Genomic DNA, 18,294 nt, shown 5'->3' with positions numbered 1-18,294 from the left:
AGTAGTAGGGGGTAGTACAGTACTCGTACCGTCTCAACCGGCAGATGGGTGGGTCCCGTTGGACAGTGTTCGTGCGGCTCGTGCGTGGGTCTCGGCGTGAAGAGAAGAGTCATGCGGCCGCGCGTGCCGCAGGCGCGGTACGGCAGGGCGGTGGGGTGACAGGACGACTGGACGAGGCGTCCGTGCTCCACTCCACCAGCTCGCAGTGGCAGCCAGTGCAGTGTGGTAGGGCTGGCGTCACGGCGCCAGTCCCGCGTCGCGCCGGACGAGACCAGTCGCACGCTGTCCAGAACAGGACGACGAGGACCCGCAAGGCGTCAGATCGCGCGGCGGCTAGGCGGATTCATGACGCCGTGCGCTTTTGCTCTCGCGCCCACGCCCGGTCAGCGACAGCCGCAGGCCTCCCCAGAAAAACCAACCTCCCCGTTTCACGAGGCGCGGCCATTAGTGAGAGTGCAGCCACAGCGGCCGTGTGTGAGAGCGGAGGGAGGAGGTGCCCAGCCCAGGCAGCGAGCCAGGCCAGCACTATAAAGAGCTTGGAGTGAGTTTACTACTCCCACCGCTGCCTTGCCGTTGCCGCTGCCGCTGCCGAGACCAACCAAGCAGCTGCTCCCTGCCCGGCCAACCACAGAGCTCAGAGGGCGAGAGCGTGCGGTGCGGTGCGGGTGCAGCAGATGGACTGGGACATGAGAGGAGGAGGGGGAGGGCACGGTGGCGCTGTCGGGGACGGTGGTGGTGGGCCGGGAGGACGCGGCCTTACTGTCGGAGGCGTTGCTGTCGGGGGCGGCGGGGACCAGCACCAGCAGCGCGTGGAGGCGCACTACCGCGGCGTGCGGAAGCGGCCGTGGGGCCGGTACGCGGCGGAGATCCGCGACCCGTGGAGGAAGACGCGCGTGTGGCTGGGCACCTACGACACCCCCGTCGAGGCCGCCATGGCCTACGACCGCGCCGCCGTCGCGCTGCGGGGCTCCAAGGCCAGGCTCAACTTCACCGCTGGGCGCGGCGCCTGCCCCCGCGCCACGCCCGTCCAGGCTCGCCCGTTCCCACTCTCGCACCCGGCGGCGCCAGGCGGCCACTTCGTCGGCGGGCTCGACGTCACCCACTCCTCGCCCTGGCACGTCCTCTACCTCCCGCCCAGCAGGCTGCACCACCAGGCCGTGGCGGTTCCGCCGCCGATGCCGCCCCTCGTCGCAGTGGCGGAGGACGTCGTCGCCTCGTCGAAGCCGTCCACGGCGCTGGAGCTCCGGACGGGGCCTAAGGCACTCCCGTTCGACCTCAACGAGCCGCCGTCGCTGATGTTCGGCTCGCGATCTCCATGAACGCACATGGAGACGGAGGTGATGGTAGATCAATAGTAGGATCGAGTAGGGATCGATCATGGACCATTGAACCCAGTGGTAGGGATTGCGTAGTGAGGGTAATCAACAGGTAGGAGTGGAGATCATGGGTCCGGTTGTATATATTCTAGTAGTATATCTATTTAAGGAAAATCTTGCCCTTCTCATCTTCGTTCGTGTTCTTGTGCTCCATCTCCTTTTCGTAGTCGTTGGGGGGTGTCCCGTCGGCAGCGCGCTTCTTCGGCCTTCGCTTGAGCATTTCTCAGCTGCCGCCTATCGAGCAATATTTTTTCTCTCACAACCATGGCTTGAGCCAAACGAGAAGACGTTCTTTTTTTTTTAAACAGGCAACGCGCTTTTTGCTGGTTATTTTGTTTGGTACATACTGTTGCTGTGAGCCCTTTTCCTTTCAAACATGTCGCTGTTTAGTTGGGACGGAGATATCGCTTTCATGATTAACGTTAAATAAGTATATGTGAATACAAGTAGTATTTACGATCTAATAAGTATTATTAGATTAACTTGTAGTATATCTTTTAGTAAACATTCTCCGCTATAGAAACCTAGTAAAAATCTAAGACTAATTGATTTTAAAAAATACTGCCCCTGAATAAATTAATTTTTAGAGTTATCCTAAATCAATTAGTTCATATTTAATTAAAAAACGCAAATATTGTTAGAATCATTTTGCTGCAAAACATCAATATTTCATGAACGCTCAATAAAAAACACCCATGACGTAGACAATGTGGCCCAGAGATGATCTAATACTGGGCCGGACAAAGTTGTTCCCACAACGCAAACAAGACAATACATGAGGTATTACTACAATGAAAACATGGGGAAATTTAGTATGGAACAATAATAATATCGATCGAAAAATGTTCAATTAGTAAGTGAAAACTCTTATTTGTGACTATGTTCAGTGTAGCGGCTCCAATTGCTCTTCCATCTTCATTGTCTCATTGAGGTGGCATGTGTGAGTGATATATAACACAAAAAGGCTGTGGCAACAGGGCTTTAATTTGCTGGAAGACAACTTCCCAATCAAAGGAGGAGAGAGAATTACAATAAAGTGTTGTTTTTACCCTAACCTTATTTTCGTTCTATTATCTTTCCCTTTCCTCCACATTTCTGTCTAGTGCACTACCCTAGCCACCATATCTAGAGGGGAGAAGGATTCAGTAACTTTGCTTGGCAACGTTACAACGTAACTTTTGCTTCATCTCGTGCGTCCATTCAGGATCCAAGGGATGCCTTGATTCCAAACGGAAAAACATCCCCACACTTGGCCATTTTCAACCGCAAGCCGAGCCGTTTGCCAAGCCAAGCCCATCGCAGGTAGCCTGTATATGCGTGGGCGCGACGCCGACGCATAGGTCTTGTTTACTTCCACCCAAAAATTCAAAAATTTTGAAGATTTGCCGTCATATCGAATATTTATACGTATGTATAGAGTATTAAATATAAACAAAAATAAAGACTAATTGCACAGTTTGGTCGGAATTGACGAGACAAATCTTTTGAGCCTAATTAGTCTATGGTTAGACAATAATTACCACAAACAAACGAAAATGCTACAGTGTCACGAAATTTTTTCGTTGAAGAAGCCTTGTTTAGATCAAAAACTTTTTGAATTTTGACACTGTAGCAATTTCGTTTTTATTTGACAAACATTATCCAATCATGGAGTAACTAGGCTTAAAAGATTCATCTCGTGATTTACATGTAAATTGTGCAATTAGTTATCTTTTTTATCTATATTTAATGTTGCATGCATGTGCCATAAAATTCGATGTGATGGAGAATCTTGTAAAGTTTTGGGTTTTTGGGTGCATCTAAACAAGTCTACAAGGCCATAGTGGTGCCGCGGCCATTTGCTCCGCTGCCGGGCATCCATATGCTCGCGTTAGGACGGAGTGTTTGCTTGAGGTGGTTAAAGTTTAACTAATATTATAGTATTTTGTTTTATTTGATAATTAGTGTCTAATTATAGATTAATTAGGCTCAAAAGATTTATGTCGTAAATTTAACTAATGCATGTGCTGTAAGATTTGATATGATGAGAAATCTAAAAAAATTGTAATTTTTTTTTGAACTGGGCCTCATTGTCCGAGCGCGCTACCTGTTCGCTTGTCTTATCAGCCGTTTTTTTCTATCAGTTAATAGTATTTTTTTCTCACAATAAATCAATGAACAATATTTTTAGCCATAACTTTTTATATCAGCCAACAAACTCGCATCGCTTGCCCAGCGGCCCATATGTTGAAAATGGCCAGTATGAGGATGTCTTTTCGTTTGAAATCAAGACATCCCTTGGATTTTGAATGGACGCACGAGATGAAGCAAAAGTTACGTCGTAACGTTGCAGAGCAAAGTTACTGAATCCTTCTCCATCTAGAGGCAACACTGCTATCGTTGCCCGCCACAACTTTCCCATGATCACTAGCACCCCCACATCTCGACCACCTCATTCATCCTTCCCCATGACACCAATAGTCGGTCGCCAACGCCAATGTCACCTTGCCGATATCGTTTCTATGATGCACTCATGTCATCTCCTCTGTGGAGGTCCGATCCTATCCAACGCAACTTAGCATGGAGCCCACCAACTTCAGGCTGGACCATAGCCACTCTAGTGGCACGCGTGGGGACTTTCAAGAATCACTAACCGGATACTTTGGTGTCAGCTAAGAATTTGATCTAACGTGGGGGCTTTGGTGATGGCGGAGGCTCTGTTTAGATGACCTGCAACTAAAAGTGAACTAAAAATGTCTTGTAGAAAATTTCTCCAAAGAGTAATATTAAATAACTCTCAATTGTTTTAGATGTTTTAGATGCTGGTGACACACGATTTTTTGGCCGTCCGATCTAGCACACGTTTTTCTATCTATTGTCCAATCTCCCTCTCTTCTCCAAATCCGGCAACCTTAGGAAGGCTGGCCGGTTAGGGAGTGGGAACAGTGGGAGGGTGGTGTTAGGATGTCGGAAGTGAAGGAGGCGGCCCAAGAAGGCCGGCGCGGAGGCGCCTATGGCCATGGCGGCGGTAGGATGGGGAGGGAAAGGAGAAGGCCGCTGTGGCGCGGTAGAGTCTTGCCGAAACTCCACGACTGACGTGGCGATGGGTGGAGGCGGCACGTCTAAAAGAGGAAGAAGACTGTAAAGAAAACTAGTGCTGCCCCGGTGAAGCCGGTTGGTGCGACGGTGGGTTGGAGGCGGATCTAGTGGCGGGGAGCCCAGAGATGAGACCGATAGGCAAGGAAGGTACAAGAAGACAGAAGGCGAGAGGTAAAAGAAAGGATAAAGACCGTTCGATCTCGTATAATTAGAAAAAAAAAGATTAGTGTTGAAACCGTTTAAAATACTCAATTGAGGGGTAGGCAGACTTTTCACCAAAACATACAAAGAGCACTTTGGCTGACTTGAGTTGGCAAGTAAAATCATGAAAGCTTAGAAATTCATGGAGTCAACAAAGCCACCAAACATTCTGCTTCTCGTCTATCTATATGCAAAGCTAGGGGTGGGAAGGCTACCAAAGGCGCATCAACTCTCTCTCATAACTCGTTAGGGCAGTCTTAATGAAGAAGAAAATTAATAGTTTCTGTAACATGCCATGTCATGGGTTAGAAAAAAACATGCCATGTCATGTAGTCATATAGACATCATCTAATAAACTATAACCCAAAATGCATAATGTCATTGTCCTGTCCGCAATCATTTTCCTTCATACTCTTATTCTGTCTTGTATCTACGATGCCTATTCCAATGAATTTCATCTAGTTTCTAACTTTTGTATCTATGATGCCTATTCCAATGAATATCCTACACACTATCGTATTAAATGATTTGTAAAAAAAAATTCCAAATCATCGCAATACAAGTGTCATTAGTGCGTTGTACCTAGGCTTCGAAGCAAAGCAGGACATAATCCAAACCCAGGATCTACCTCAGGTGCCCGTCTGCTTCTATAAGTTAAATACCAACGTGTCAAGCTGGACTTCAACAAGATGGGAGAAAAGCGAGAAAAGCACTGAGGAGCGAAATGGTTGAGCATGCTGCTTTTGCCAATTACTTTACATAGCATACTGCTTTGCAGAGTGCACGGCAAACCACAACGCCCGAGGAACCTCGGTTCCACGAGGATACTACAAGGTTACATTTAGAGTGGTTAATTTAACGAAGGACACTAAGGTAGTTACATTTAGCAGCAGGACCCGTAGCTGAGCACACTATACTACACTACTTTCATGCTCTCGGCGAAGCTTCCTGGGTTGATTGTTATACTCTTGGTGCAGTTGTCCGTCTTGTAAATACCAACCAACCTGTCGGCTAGTTCAAACATGTTGTTCCTCAGACTGCAAAATAACACGTGACTTTACATTATACCCATGGCCATCTCAGATATGCATGCATCTTTTTTCTAGTACTACACCTTTCTAGGGACGGTGTGAAGTATTGGCAAAGAAAATATTGAAACTGAGCTGATAGTAAATACCTTATAATGATGAACTGTGCATCTTTGGTCCTATCTTTCACATAATGTCCCACAATTGATACATTCTTAAAGTCTATAAGAGATAAATGCATCAATCTCTTGAAATCACAGACAGTATTACTAAAAAGAAGGGTTGCATGACTTACCCAACGCAGCATCAATCTCATCCATAACATATAAGGGAGTAGGTTTGTAGTGGTGAAGAGCAAACACCAAAGCTAGCGAACTAAGCGTCTGCAAGATGAAAGGCTCGTCAGAAATGGTATGTATTCCAGAGCGACATTGGTGTTACAACTTTTAAGCAATCTATGTAGCTAAAACAGAAGGCAAGGAGTTTGGATAGAGACATTGGTGTTACAATTTTGAAGTAATTTATGTAGCTAAAACAGATGGTAAGGAGTTTGGAAAGCAACAGGGATTAGCCTAAACATATCAAGTGCTAAATTAAAAGGAAATTAGTTCTTCCTAAAGAGGGAATGGAATGAAAAGAGTACCTGCAAAGGATTAACTTTTTATACACTAAATAAAGTATGCATACAAATTTGAATCGCATCCAGCTAACATGAATACTGTCAGCAAGGCATTCATCAGAGCTGGCAAAACAGTCAGAGATGGGATATTCAACATCTGGGCATGGCCTTGCCTGTTGCATGTTGCACTCATCTAGCTGGTGTGTTGTATGCAAAATAGCTCAGTACAGGTAGTGAATTTCCTATAATTAAGTAACAGTCTTTACTTTTATGCACAATGATATCTCCAATATAAAGATGGTTTTGGACGCGTGCCACAACTTGGAGAATGCACATATGAGGCTATGTGTTTCTTCGCATCTTCGTACGGCCTTCTAATTCTAGACTATAATTGAGTTTTGAGTTGGCTTTGTGATGTTAAACTCGGTCCGGTCATTTGGTTGTAATAAGTTGGTCTAATTCCTCTGAGGATGAAGCCAAATGTTTCCATTATCTAAAAAAGAATGGTGCGGCCATTTTGAGTGCTAGTCAATCCCAATTCAGATCATAGCTGGTAGTATTTACTGTTAATAATTATGGCTCAGCACAGATAAACATCAAATTACATATTTATATTCCTTCTAGTTTATATTCCTTCTAGGCTCCTAACTGTAGCAATGATGATGTTTATTGGCTTATATCTGATAGTGTCTTTACAACAGAAACGACACAGATCTGTAAATATGTTGACAATATTTCTGATATTTTACAATATGTTAACCATTCTGACTGGAACGTCATTTACAGAACTCGTTTTAATAAACAACCGAAACAAACTTATGCATCAAGTTGACTCACCCTGAAAGCGTAATATCATGTGAAAACAGCAACTAGGCAATTAACTTTGAGGGAAACATCCTTGTCCATTAAATAAACAAGACTAACACAACACTACATGTATGGAACATACCTTCTCACCACCAGATAAATTGGCAATGTTTTTCCAGCTTTTCTTTGGAGGCCTCACACTAAAAACAACACCTTCTGAAAATGGGTCTAAGGAATCAACAAGTTCCAGTTCGGCATCACCTCCAAGAGTAATCATCTGAAACCATATCGTTAGTTAATACAAAAAATCATTTGAACAAGTGCAACATGCCACACGACCAGAAGATAAAACCACTTCAGTTAGCACAAACATTGTTGCAGTAAGGGTTGAGCAAAGCTTAATCTCGTTTTCTCACTATGTCGACTTTCTGTGATCTGGTCTGTGTCTGTGTACATCAAGTAAACCAAAGGTGCTACACTACAGGATGCTGTATGTATTCAGTACCTGGTACATCTCCTTCAGTTTCAGAGATATTATGTTGAACCCAGCCATGAATTCATCTAGCCTGAAGTAATATACAATGCAGGTAAGAGATGAAACCTGACCAACACAACTGCTAAAGTTTAAGGATCCTCTAAAGCTTTTCAGAAAGACATACCTTCTCTTCCTTAACCCATCGTACAACTTTTTCAGATCATCACGTTCCTGAGTGGTAGCATTTAGCTCATCAACACGGTCACCATACAACCGAGCCTTTGTGCGGTACCTGGTTCAATCAGGAGAAATAATGAAATCATTATTAATACCAAAACTGTTTTGTCAATGGCATCTCCTGCATTCATACTCTGCTATGGAATCCAGGTTTGGGCTCAAATCTTTAATCTGAGCCTCCAACAATGCCACCATCTCCATTGCCCTTTTCATGTCACACGTGTCATTTAGTTGCTCATCACCTAGAGTCACTTTGAGTTTCTCAGGATCAACAGCATCCTTTTGGATTCTGAAAAAACAAAAATGCATACTAATATTAGAAGAAACCACAGAAAGCATAAAAGTCACAAAGTTACAGCAAAAATTGAAACATTTAAACATACTGATCCATGTGTTTAACAACATTTGTCTGAATTTCATCAACCCTTTTCTTGAATGTTTTCACCTTCATTTCCCACTCCTTGGCAAGTTTTTTTGTATCTTGCAATTTGTACTCAGCGTCAACCTGTTTTTTGGCCAAACACACAAGGTTGTGGAAAGAAACAATACAGCAGAATTATGACACCACCACTTAACAGGATCTAAATTACATACCTCCGAGGCTCTCAGTTCATCCATTGCTTTTTTTAGTTTGGTGTATTCTTCCTTAGTTTTGTCAAGCTCAACCTTATGGTTGTCTATCATCTAAGTAAAAACAAATAAAGAAATCCTGATCAGAGAGTGCAAATAAATTGGGGGGCAGCCAGGAGTGCAATGCAATGGAACAAATACCTCCTGTGTTTTCTTATACTCTTCTTGAACAACAAATGCTTTCTTCTCAATCTCTTTGAATATAGACATCATATTCTCCTTTTCAGCAGAAAGCTTTTCTCTATCTTTCTTGGATTCCTCAATGCCCTTGGTTAATCTTTTCACCAACTTCTCACCTGAAGTTATGTTAACTTTGTGTCTGTTGATTTCTGAACTTGTTTTGTCAAGTTCCTGACATTACGAAAATCAAGCCATAAAACAGATTGCCACAAAGAAAGGAAACCAATACAAGCAAAAGGCCACATGCTTACAGATTGGATGTTGCCAACTTTTGCCTTCTGGTCCTTCAGCATCTTCCCTCCAGCATTTTCAATTTTCTGTTGAAGTTCTAAAGCCTGGTATACATTACAAATAGGTTAAGGTGGCAAAGCAAGATTCTTTAGCAACAATGCTAAAAATATCAGGAGGTGCATTCAAAAATATTTCAAACAGAAGAGTCCTGAACTTGGAGAGGTGGCCCCTTTTATCGTGTGACCACTCTAAAGCAAAGTGAATGCAAATGGCAGGGAAAAAGACACAAGGTAGATAAATATGCCCTGGAAATGGAAATGAGACTTAGTGTATAGGCACTTGCCTGATCTTTAAGTTTGCTGGAACACTTTGTTAGTCTATCTAGTTCAGCTTGCTCACTAGATATGATGCCATCCAGCTCTTTCATTCTGCGAAGCTCATCAGCTTTGGGTTGCGAAGCGGCTTTCAGAGACTCTAGTCGCTTTTCATTGTAAATATACTGTGCATTCATACTCTCAACCTATTTTGAGAGGTAAAAAAAAAAGATGACAAGAAAGTAGTCAGACCAAGGCACCAGAAACAACCGACTTGAAGGTAAGCAGAACACTGGTTTTTTTATGTACCTCCTTTTTAGCTTTTGCCAATTCCATTTCAAGACGGGATTTAGCATCTTCCATGGATCGATAGTGTTTTTTAGCATCATTCATTTTTTCGCGCAGCTCGTTGAGTTCGTCAACAAGCTTGGTAAGTTCATTCTCAGCTTTTTTAATAGCCTCTTCTGAAAAGCTTTCTCGGATAGCTGTTCCCATCATGCCTCGTTGTACCCTTTTACCACCACCACTCATGGTACCAGACTTCTCAAATAGTTCACCACCCAGGGTAACTACCCGACGGAACTCCTTTGCTGCAGTATATGCAATTCGCGAAGCCTGACAAAGACAGTGTTGAGATACCATTAATCACAGCACAAATTATAATTACAAGCAACTACATGAGGAGAAAAAAGTAGTAGACTAAAAAAATCAAGGACCAACCTGATCAAGATCATTTGCAACAACAGTATTCCCCAAGACATGGAAGAAGGCTAACTTCAGCTTCTCATCTTTAACCTTTACCAGATCAAAAAGGCGTGGAACACCTTCAGGTGTTTTTACTTTCTCTTTAATTTTGTGAAGGAGGTGTGTTTGTTTTTCCTGTGACATAAGTTTCCAATTACAACAATGAAATTTACAGGTAAAAAACTGAAAACACATAAGCACAGAAAAAAAAGAGTGTTACCAGGATCAAACAAGTTACAGTTTCGTCACGGTTCCTTCTACGTAACAACTCAATACAAGCTTGAGCTGAATTTATTGTTTCAACCACAATATAATTAAGCCCAGATGAAGCTGCTGTTGATATGGCCACGTCATATTTTGCTGCAGACCAGAGTTTGTAAAAAATTAAGATCCAGAAATGCTTCATAAAAGCTTTCAATCAACACTGTATGATTGCATAATGACATTCACGGATTCTAGCAAATATAACTTCCTAGATCTTGGTGACTATGCCTTTACAAACAAGATCTCCATAAACCATAATCAAATATACTAAGATGGGAGACTTAAACGACATAAATACAAATCCGTAAGGGGATTCCTGCACTGATATCAAGAAACAAACATTGGCATGGTATTTGTCCCTAGAATTTATGTATCATCTAAAAAGGTCATACTGGGGAAAATGTAAACTTACCTGAAACATAGCGATTACGGTTGTACAACTGCTAAATTTATTGCCTAAATTCCAAGATGTATGTCGGTTTAGTTTTGCCATAAGTAAAAATTCTCGAACTACTACCTCCACATTCTTTTATAAGGCACATTTATATCAAGATTCAAACTTTAAAATCTTTGCCCAATAATTTGGCTAACAATATTTAACATTTGTAATACGAACTTGATATGATTAGATTTGTAAGCAATTGTACTATCCAATATTCATAAGTTTATAAGATAAACAATATAATATAAAGTAAATGAATGGTCAAAGAGTAATTTAGGAGACCATGTCACTCCAAACACCTTAGAAAACGGAACGGAGGGAGTATGACCAAGTTCATAGAAAAATGCACCAACATCGACAGTATAAAATTCTTCCATAAAATAGTCTTCATAGTGCATTCATTTTGTATTGTAGATGTTAATATAAAATTGACATAGGGCAAAACTACAACAACCAACTTTGTTTTGATGATGAAAAGGAGGGAGTAGAACCTAAAATATAATAAATGCTACTGTAAGAGTCTCTAGCATACTGTGTCAGTGCGATCCACAACCATATGCAACACATTCATCTCAGGGCAAAACCAATGCATTTTAGCAGTCAGATTCGAGCGAGGCATAGGTCAAGTCCTTCCTTCTCATTTAAATAAAGGATAAACAAATGTTATTGACAGTTTCTGTAAAATGAAGCATGGAGATTTGTCAAAACTGAAGGGGAAGACGTTATATTTTACTGTAACATGTGTGGAAATGAAGTTTAGTGTTGGGATATAAGTGAATTGTCCACCTCTCCCCATCAGCTGAAGCTTTTGGGTTGAACTGGTTGGTGCATGCAACTCAATATGGTATCAAAACCAGAGGTCTCGAGTTCGAATCCTGGTTAGCGCAATTAAATAAAATAATTGTTGCTCACTCCTATTCCACGTCTGAGGCCTGAGGGAGCCTTCACGTGAGGGGGAGTGTTGGAATATAAGTGAATTGCCCACCTCTCCTCATCAGCTTAAGCTTTTGGGTTGAACTGGTTAGTGCATGCAACTCAATTTAGTGTTACAGAAATTACTATATATAGAAAAATTATACATAACAGTTTATAGCCATTAAATCCACATATTGATCCTAGTATGTGCTGTGAAATACATAACAGTCAGGCAACACACATCATAGGACATCTTTTATTTTGTTGGCAGAGGGAGTATATCTTACCATCAATTGCTCCAAGATCACCAAGCCTACCATAAATGCCTTGTATTTCATTTGATTCCTTGGCTTGCAAAATTGCTTTCAGAGCAGTACTTTGGTTCTTCTCAGAATCCCTAGTGGTTTTCATCTCTGCAACTGTCTGCCTTGCGGCTTGTTCCCGAGGGATCAGTGAATCCTCCTGTTTTTGGCATTCCTGCAACAAATTTTGCGAGCAATACATTCAGGAGACTCTCAGCATACTCCACGTAAGTAATGACTAAACTTAAGGGAACTCAGAGCATGGGTTTGGTTCAAAATTAAGCTGGAAGTAATTTACCTGTTCAATTTTGCGAGCTTCAGATGCTTCATTCTGGTGTTTCTCTATTTTTTCTTGAAGCTCTACAATGTATGAATCCTTTGTTTCAACTTTCTCCTTTATACTTTCCATCTGATTTTGTGCATCAGTTAATTCTGCTTGAGCTGCATCTTGCTGAAAACAGGGAACTAAGTTCAAATGCAATGGACAAAATTGAAAAAAAAAATATATCAAATTGATGTTTCTCAAACAAACTAAAAGGGTAAGTGGATTTAGTTGTACAACAAAGCTTGCAATGTCAGTGTCAGTGTCAGGCTTGGTAAGCCCAGGTTAATGGAAAAAGTTATTGCTCATAAGAAATCAAAGATTTTTTGCTTGTGGTCAGGGCATCATATATCTCCAACTGAAGGACTCAAAGCGAATTGAAGTACTCCATCCCAAATAAGTCATTCTAAGAATCTTGGAGAGTCAAACCATCTCAAGTTTGACCAAACATATGTGATAAGATAATAACATTTACGATGTCAAAGAAATATCATTAGATTCTTCATTAACTATATTTTTATAGTATACCTATTTGATGTCATAAGTCTTTTTAATTCTCTCTATAATTGGTCAAACTTGAGATGTTTTGACTCTCCAAGATTAGAATGCCTTATAATTTGGAATGGAGGGAGTACTTGACAGCAGTCTTCTTGTTTCCCAAAAAGAAGGGGGTGGGGTGCATAGAAGGCCTACCTTTTGTTTCATTAACTTTTTCTCAGCAGATGCAACATCTAACCTCCCTTTATGCTCAATAATTTGATTTTCCCATGGTTCAAGTTCAATTCGTACTTGAGTAAGTTCAGCACGAAGCCTCTCAGTTTGTTCTATAATTACAAAAGGGAAAAGTTTAGTTATCAGACAGAATAATTCAATGAACATGGATACTGTAAGCTAACATCACCTCGAGAGGATGCTTTGATCTGCTCTAAGACTTTCTCTTCTTCATTAAGTCGCTCTTGCAATTTGGGTATTTCTGCCTCCAGCTGTGGAATGAGATTGGATGACTCCTCTATCTCTTTTGTTTTTTCATCACATTTTGATGTATCCTGTGTTAGAATGTAGGTGAAACAATTAGCCAGTCTTGCTTCAACTATAATTTGAGTGTTACAATTGAAACCATTTCAGTATTACCTTTTCAGCTTTGTCATCCAGCTTCTTGATATTCTGCTTAAGATGCTTTAAATCTTCCCTGTATTTTACATCTTTCCTCTCAAACTCTTTAAACTGGTCCTTGCAGCTCTTCATGTTATTTTCAAGGTCCTAAAGATATACAAGAAGCAAATAAAAATAGGGACACTATTTGTTGGCTGTTTAGGCCCATTCGCACTAACCTTGTGACAGAAAATAATGTGTTTTTTGTAACCTTCAAATATAGGAAATAAATGACTTTAACTCAATGGCTGATTAGGTTAAAGAAATGGTAAGTTGAGACAATACCTCTTGCCTTTTGACATGTCTATTGTAAATAGACTCCATTTCCTTCAGAGTTTGAGAATTCTGCTGTATCTTCTCCCTGGATTATAGCCAATATGCTTACTCAGGAAACATGTAAAGGGGAGGGGGAAAACTGTCCATCTGTAACAAATAACCTTTCGGAGGCAAGATTCTTTTCCAGGTCTGCCACATTCTCTTGACATTGATTAACATGTGAGATAGCATCATCAGAAGCCAGCTTCGTTGCCTTTTCTTGCCATTTCAGAAGCGAAAGTTCCTTCAGCATGTATGTTTCAGCTTCATTTTTTGCACTCTACAGGAAAGTAACTCCATTAGTAGTGGTTAAATGGCCAAATAGTGAATAGTGAAATCATAAACACTTAGATCAGCACCTCTAAACTGTCTCTTTCCTTCTCAGCTAATTTTAGCATCTGCACTGATGCTGTTCGCTTTTCATTGAGCACTTCAAGTCTAACAGATCCATAACAAGGTAAGAAACTAAATCGTTGCAAAATAGATATAAAGCACTAGTTATAACAGCATGCATCAAAAAAACTGTCAGAAACTCACTGCTTGTACGCTTCTTCAATTTTTTCAACATACTGGTTTGTCCCTATTATGTCTTCAAGATACTCCAGAAAACCTTCATCATGTGGACCTTGAGACTTTGGTTTCATTAGGGAGATTTGCTCAACCTCACCCTGTACAGTGCCCACTTCAGAGGTTATGCAATTGTAAAAGCAGAAAACATAATTGGAATTGCACAATAAATTCATGCAGACTTAAACAAAGAAGCTATGCAAGAGAAGTGGAAATGTGAGTGATGAAACCAAATCTGAAGGACCTACAAATTACACTTCAATAGTTTCTCATATTCATGTGTAATATGTGAAGAACACACAAAACCTGGAGGATGAGAAAGCGATTATTATCAAGGTCAACTCCCTTGCCCTTCAGCAGTTTAGTTACTTCAGTGAAATTGCTTCCACGCTCATTTATGTAGTATTTAGAAGTGTTGTCACGGAAAGCAACCCTTGAGATGACAAAGTCACTACCCTCAACAGCATTGTAGTTCCCATCATCCTCCATACAGCCACAGAGAAAGTAGAATAATTATTGGCAGTACAAATAAGAAATGTCAAATACTCAACTCAAGACTCAAATGATACCATGTCAATGATTTCTTGAAAATGAACAGAAACACCAGCACTGTCTAGGTTCTGATGATTGGAAGAATTGTGTATGAGCTCGGAGACCTTATTTAGGCGCATCTGCAGTTAATGGAAGAACTAATCATGAACAGAATATATAGCTGGAACAAAAGGAATACAAAAATTAACCTAAGTAATGATAGCAACTAACAATGGATTGGATCAATTTTATTTCCATATAAGTTTGTGTTCCTTGTGCACTGGTAATCCCAGTGGGGTTTGTATTTCAAACATTTTTTTTCCTTTCTTTAAAAGCAGGGATATTGATAAGAAAAAAATGAATTGGATCACCTGTATGAACAAATTTGTGAAATTTTGCATTGTCCATGTAAAGTTCAAAGGGAAAACAGGGAACAGTGATGAGAAACCAGTGTACTACCAGGCAACAACTCTAAAGTGTCAACTTCAAAACACAGACTACTTGGCAACCAGAGGATTAAAACGATTATTATCTAAAAGAAGAGGATTAATACGATTGAAGCATAAAGCATCAATGTGCTAGGTTCTAGAATAATCCTTTCAAATAATAGTTAAGACAATAACTTATATGTTTACATACTTAAATGCCAGGATATTGCTCTCAACCTTTTAAATTATATTGTGGAACTTAGAGTGACATGCTAAAATCTACCATTGGAAGGCTATAAACAAATCAAATGATTTGTCGACATAGAACAAATAACATAAAATCCGCCAGTGAGATGAACTAAATGAGTATAGTGATAACCACTAAAAAAGAAATCAACATCAAGCAACAGTACCAACCTGCTTTGCACGCTTCCCAAACACAAAAAGCATTGCATCAATGACATTACTCTTTCCACTGCCATTTGGCCCAACAACAGCGGAGAAGCTCTGCAACCAAGATAAGAAATTATATTTCTATTGTTTTGTCTTCAATCATTGTTCAATGGATACATTTGGAGAAAAAATAATGGAATTATTTCCATCCTATTGAACATGAGCACTATTACATGACCTTGGTGTGTAATTTCTGTATCCTGAAGAACTATTGTTTTGTTTGTGTTTGATTATAGCGATGTTTCTAGGATTAGATTGATAACAAAAAAGGTATGTGTCCTCAGGAATCCTGGTATGTTATCTATGACCCGTTTAGGAGGGATTCTCTCCGGCTACTAGGGAATATTCTGCACTGTAGCAGGGAGCCATTTTTCTCTCTATTTCCAAAATGAACTAGAAGTCAGTGAAGCCAGAAAAACTGTCTTCACCAGCTCTGGTTCCGGCTTTTTTGGATACTACAGCAAGGAGCCAAAGCCTTAAGAAGCCCTCTCAAACACGCCTGAATCTATGTTTAGATCCAGTTTTACTTTTTATATGAATTGCAATACTTTCTGCAGAGTGAAGGATCAGTTACTTTAGGACCATAGCTTTAACAAAATGGGAAGTAAAAGCTAAACAATGAGTTTTGTTGTAATACCGGTACTTCCTTAAATATGCAAGCATAATCATGACAAAATCTACAGAACTGCATGGAAGCTCCATTTGTGTTGTATGTTTATGTATCACAATCAAAAGTGATCTGTGTTAACAATTGTACCAATAAAACTGAGTTTGTAGAATGACAACACTACACTGTGAACTGTACCCTAGGGTTTGGAATTAAAGCCATCCCCACACTCACATGTAAGCCAATACTAGCTACAGAAGTTCCACTGAGATTTCTGGGATCACGACTTGGCTGCCACTAGCAACCACAAATAACTACCGTATTAACGTTTCTTCATCGGGGAACAATGACATAAATTGGAGGTGGGGCAGAACAGCAAAATTGAAGCTATGACATAGTGCACAAGTAGATTAAGTTTCCATAGGCACAGGTTGATGTAAAATGTATTGCAACAATGCAAACTTCGCCCCTAGGATTTCTAAATCTATACAAATTGTTAGCACCCACGAGAGTGGGCGTGTGTGAATGTGTGTGTGTGTGTGTGTGTGTGTGTGAGAGAGAGAGAGAGAAGAGGAGACCTTGTGGAAAGGACCGATGCGCTGCTCCCCTGCGTAGGACTTGAAGTTGCGGAGGACCATCTCCTTGATGAACAGCCGCGGCTTCGCCGCCCTACGCGGCGTCCGCGGTGGCGACTGCGTCGGGGAGATCTCCATGGCCATCTCAGTATTGGAAAATGCAGCAGCAAGCGAGGGACTGCGAGCGCCGCCGCCCCGCCGCGGCGAGGTAGAGGTCACCAGCCCGATACTCCGCCGCTCTCCCTAGCCGAGCACAGAAACGGAATCGAGGCGGCGAGAAGGGCACAGGGTGGATGCGGGGGGACGGGGAAAGTTGAAGCGACTGCGAGGGAGCGTGGATTTGGATATTTGGGGCAAGTTTTGGAGGGAAAACTGAAACGGTGCGAGGGTTTCGTCCTCGCGCTGCGGAATTCGGAGGTGTTTCAGGCCAAAAAAAAAAAAGATGAAATGTTGGGCTGTTTGAGTGATTCCAGGCCCGTACGCAAACTGCTGCAGACAGCTCGAAGAAGTGGGGCAGTCCACTCAAAAAAAAAAGGGGCGGAGTGGGGCAGAACAAAAATAACCCCCAGATCAAGCTGGCAGGAGGAACTAGGCTAAAGTTATCATCTTGTTTGTTACGTCAGTTTGAATGGTGTTTTATCAGAGTTTTATAGATATTAAATATATTAATGTAGCATTGTATTAATAAAGAGAGATGATAAGAGTTTCATAGAAGTGAAGAGAGTTACATAGGAATAAAACTCTTCTACACTATTTTTTCAAGATATGAATGGTATTAGTTTGTTTTGCCTCAAGTATTTAGCCACGCCACCACACATGATAGATTCCTTGCTCGGACTACGTGCTTCTACTCACTCGAGATTTCACGGCTTCTATTTGCCCATCTGAAAAGTCATGGCTGCAGAAAAAGTATGATTGATAAGACAAGCAAACGGACTGCTCCCAGCAACTTCGCAACTATGTGTTTGGTTAGATGGCTTCTTTGGGCTTAGGTGAGGGGGATAAGCCTAGCTGGCTTTGGTCACACATATACCATGTAACCCGTGGCTGTTTGGTTGGTTGTTTTATTGTAGCCGACTAGAAGAAGAGGTGCACGCCTGGTTGAAAATAGAGGCCTCGTTTAGTTCACTCCAAAAACCAAAAAAATTTCAAGATTCTCTGTCACATCAAATATTGTGATATATGCATAGAGCATTAAATATAGATGAAAACAAAAACTAATTGCACAGTTTGTCTGTAAATCGCGAGACGAATCTTTTAAACCTAGTTACTCTATGATTGGACAATGTTTATCAAATAAAAACGAAAATACTACAGGGTCAAATTTCAAAAAAAAAATCAAATCTAGGCCTTATTTAGTTCCAAAAAATTTGAGAAATCCACACTGTAGCATTTTCGTTTGTATTTGACAAATATTGTCCAAGGATTAACTAGGCTCAAAAGATTTGTCTCATCAATTCCGACCAAACTGTGTAATTAGTTTTTATCTTTGTCTAAATTT

The 18,294-nt window shown here is 41.1% G+C and overlaps 2 protein-coding genes across 2 annotated transcripts; one reads left to right on the top strand and one right to left on the bottom strand.

Moving 5' to 3' along the window:
• Positions 255–1,638, top strand: LOC8077053 (ethylene-responsive transcription factor 12). Its single transcript, XM_002441273.2, has one exon. The coding sequence runs from the start codon at positions 675–677 to the stop codon at positions 1,317–1,319; it is 645 nt and encodes a 214-aa protein (XP_002441318.2). The 5' UTR covers positions 255–674; the 3' UTR covers positions 1,320–1,638.
• Positions 5,346–17,163, bottom strand: LOC8064189 (structural maintenance of chromosomes protein 4). The gene is made up of 28 exons (XM_021447985.1): positions 16,797–17,163; positions 15,576–15,665; positions 14,769–14,870; positions 14,506–14,682; positions 14,170–14,300; positions 13,992–14,070; positions 13,755–13,912; positions 13,603–13,678; positions 13,297–13,425; positions 13,067–13,211; positions 12,859–12,989; positions 12,142–12,294; positions 11,829–12,018; positions 10,141–10,280; positions 9,897–10,055; positions 9,486–9,791; positions 9,206–9,382; positions 8,883–8,966; positions 8,593–8,802; positions 8,416–8,505; positions 8,205–8,326; positions 7,955–8,110; positions 7,769–7,876; positions 7,615–7,675; positions 7,252–7,386; positions 5,979–6,066; positions 5,833–5,905; positions 5,346–5,692 (listed from the first exon to the last, which is right to left on the bottom strand). The coding sequence occupies exons 1-28, from the start codon at positions 16,935–16,937 to the stop codon at positions 5,572–5,574; spliced, it is 3,732 nt and encodes a 1,243-aa protein (XP_021303660.1). The 5' UTR covers positions 16,938–17,163; the 3' UTR covers positions 5,346–5,571.

Source organism: Sorghum bicolor, chromosome 9, assembly GCF_000003195.3.
Source record: "Sorghum bicolor cultivar BTx623 chromosome 9, Sorghum_bicolor_NCBIv3, whole genome shotgun sequence".
Taxonomy (NCBI): domain Eukaryota; kingdom Viridiplantae; phylum Streptophyta; class Magnoliopsida; order Poales; family Poaceae; genus Sorghum; species Sorghum bicolor.
Note: the sequence above shows the minus strand (reverse complement) of the source record. Positions and strands in the feature narration are given on the sequence as shown.

What these genes read in the sequence shown, in the direction of transcription:
- LOC8077053 (XM_002441273.2), top strand. Translation starts at nt 675, where the DNA reads ATGGACTGGGACATGAGAGGAGGAGGGGGAGGGCACGGTGGCGCTGTC.
- LOC8064189 (XM_021447985.1), bottom strand. Translation starts at nt 16,937, where the DNA reads ATGGCCATGGAGATCTCCCCGACGCAGTCGCCACCGCGGACGCCGCGT. An exon ending in AGGAAAGAGACAGTTTAGAG is followed by an intron (nt 13,913 to 13,991) that starts GTGCTGATCTAA and finishes ACTTTCCTGTAG; the next exon opens with AGTGCAAAAAATGAAGCTGA. An exon ending in TGGCAAAAGCTAAAAAGGAG is followed by an intron (nt 9,383 to 9,485) that starts GTACATAAAAAA and finishes CTCTCAAAATAG; the next exon opens with GTTGAGAGTATGAATGCACA.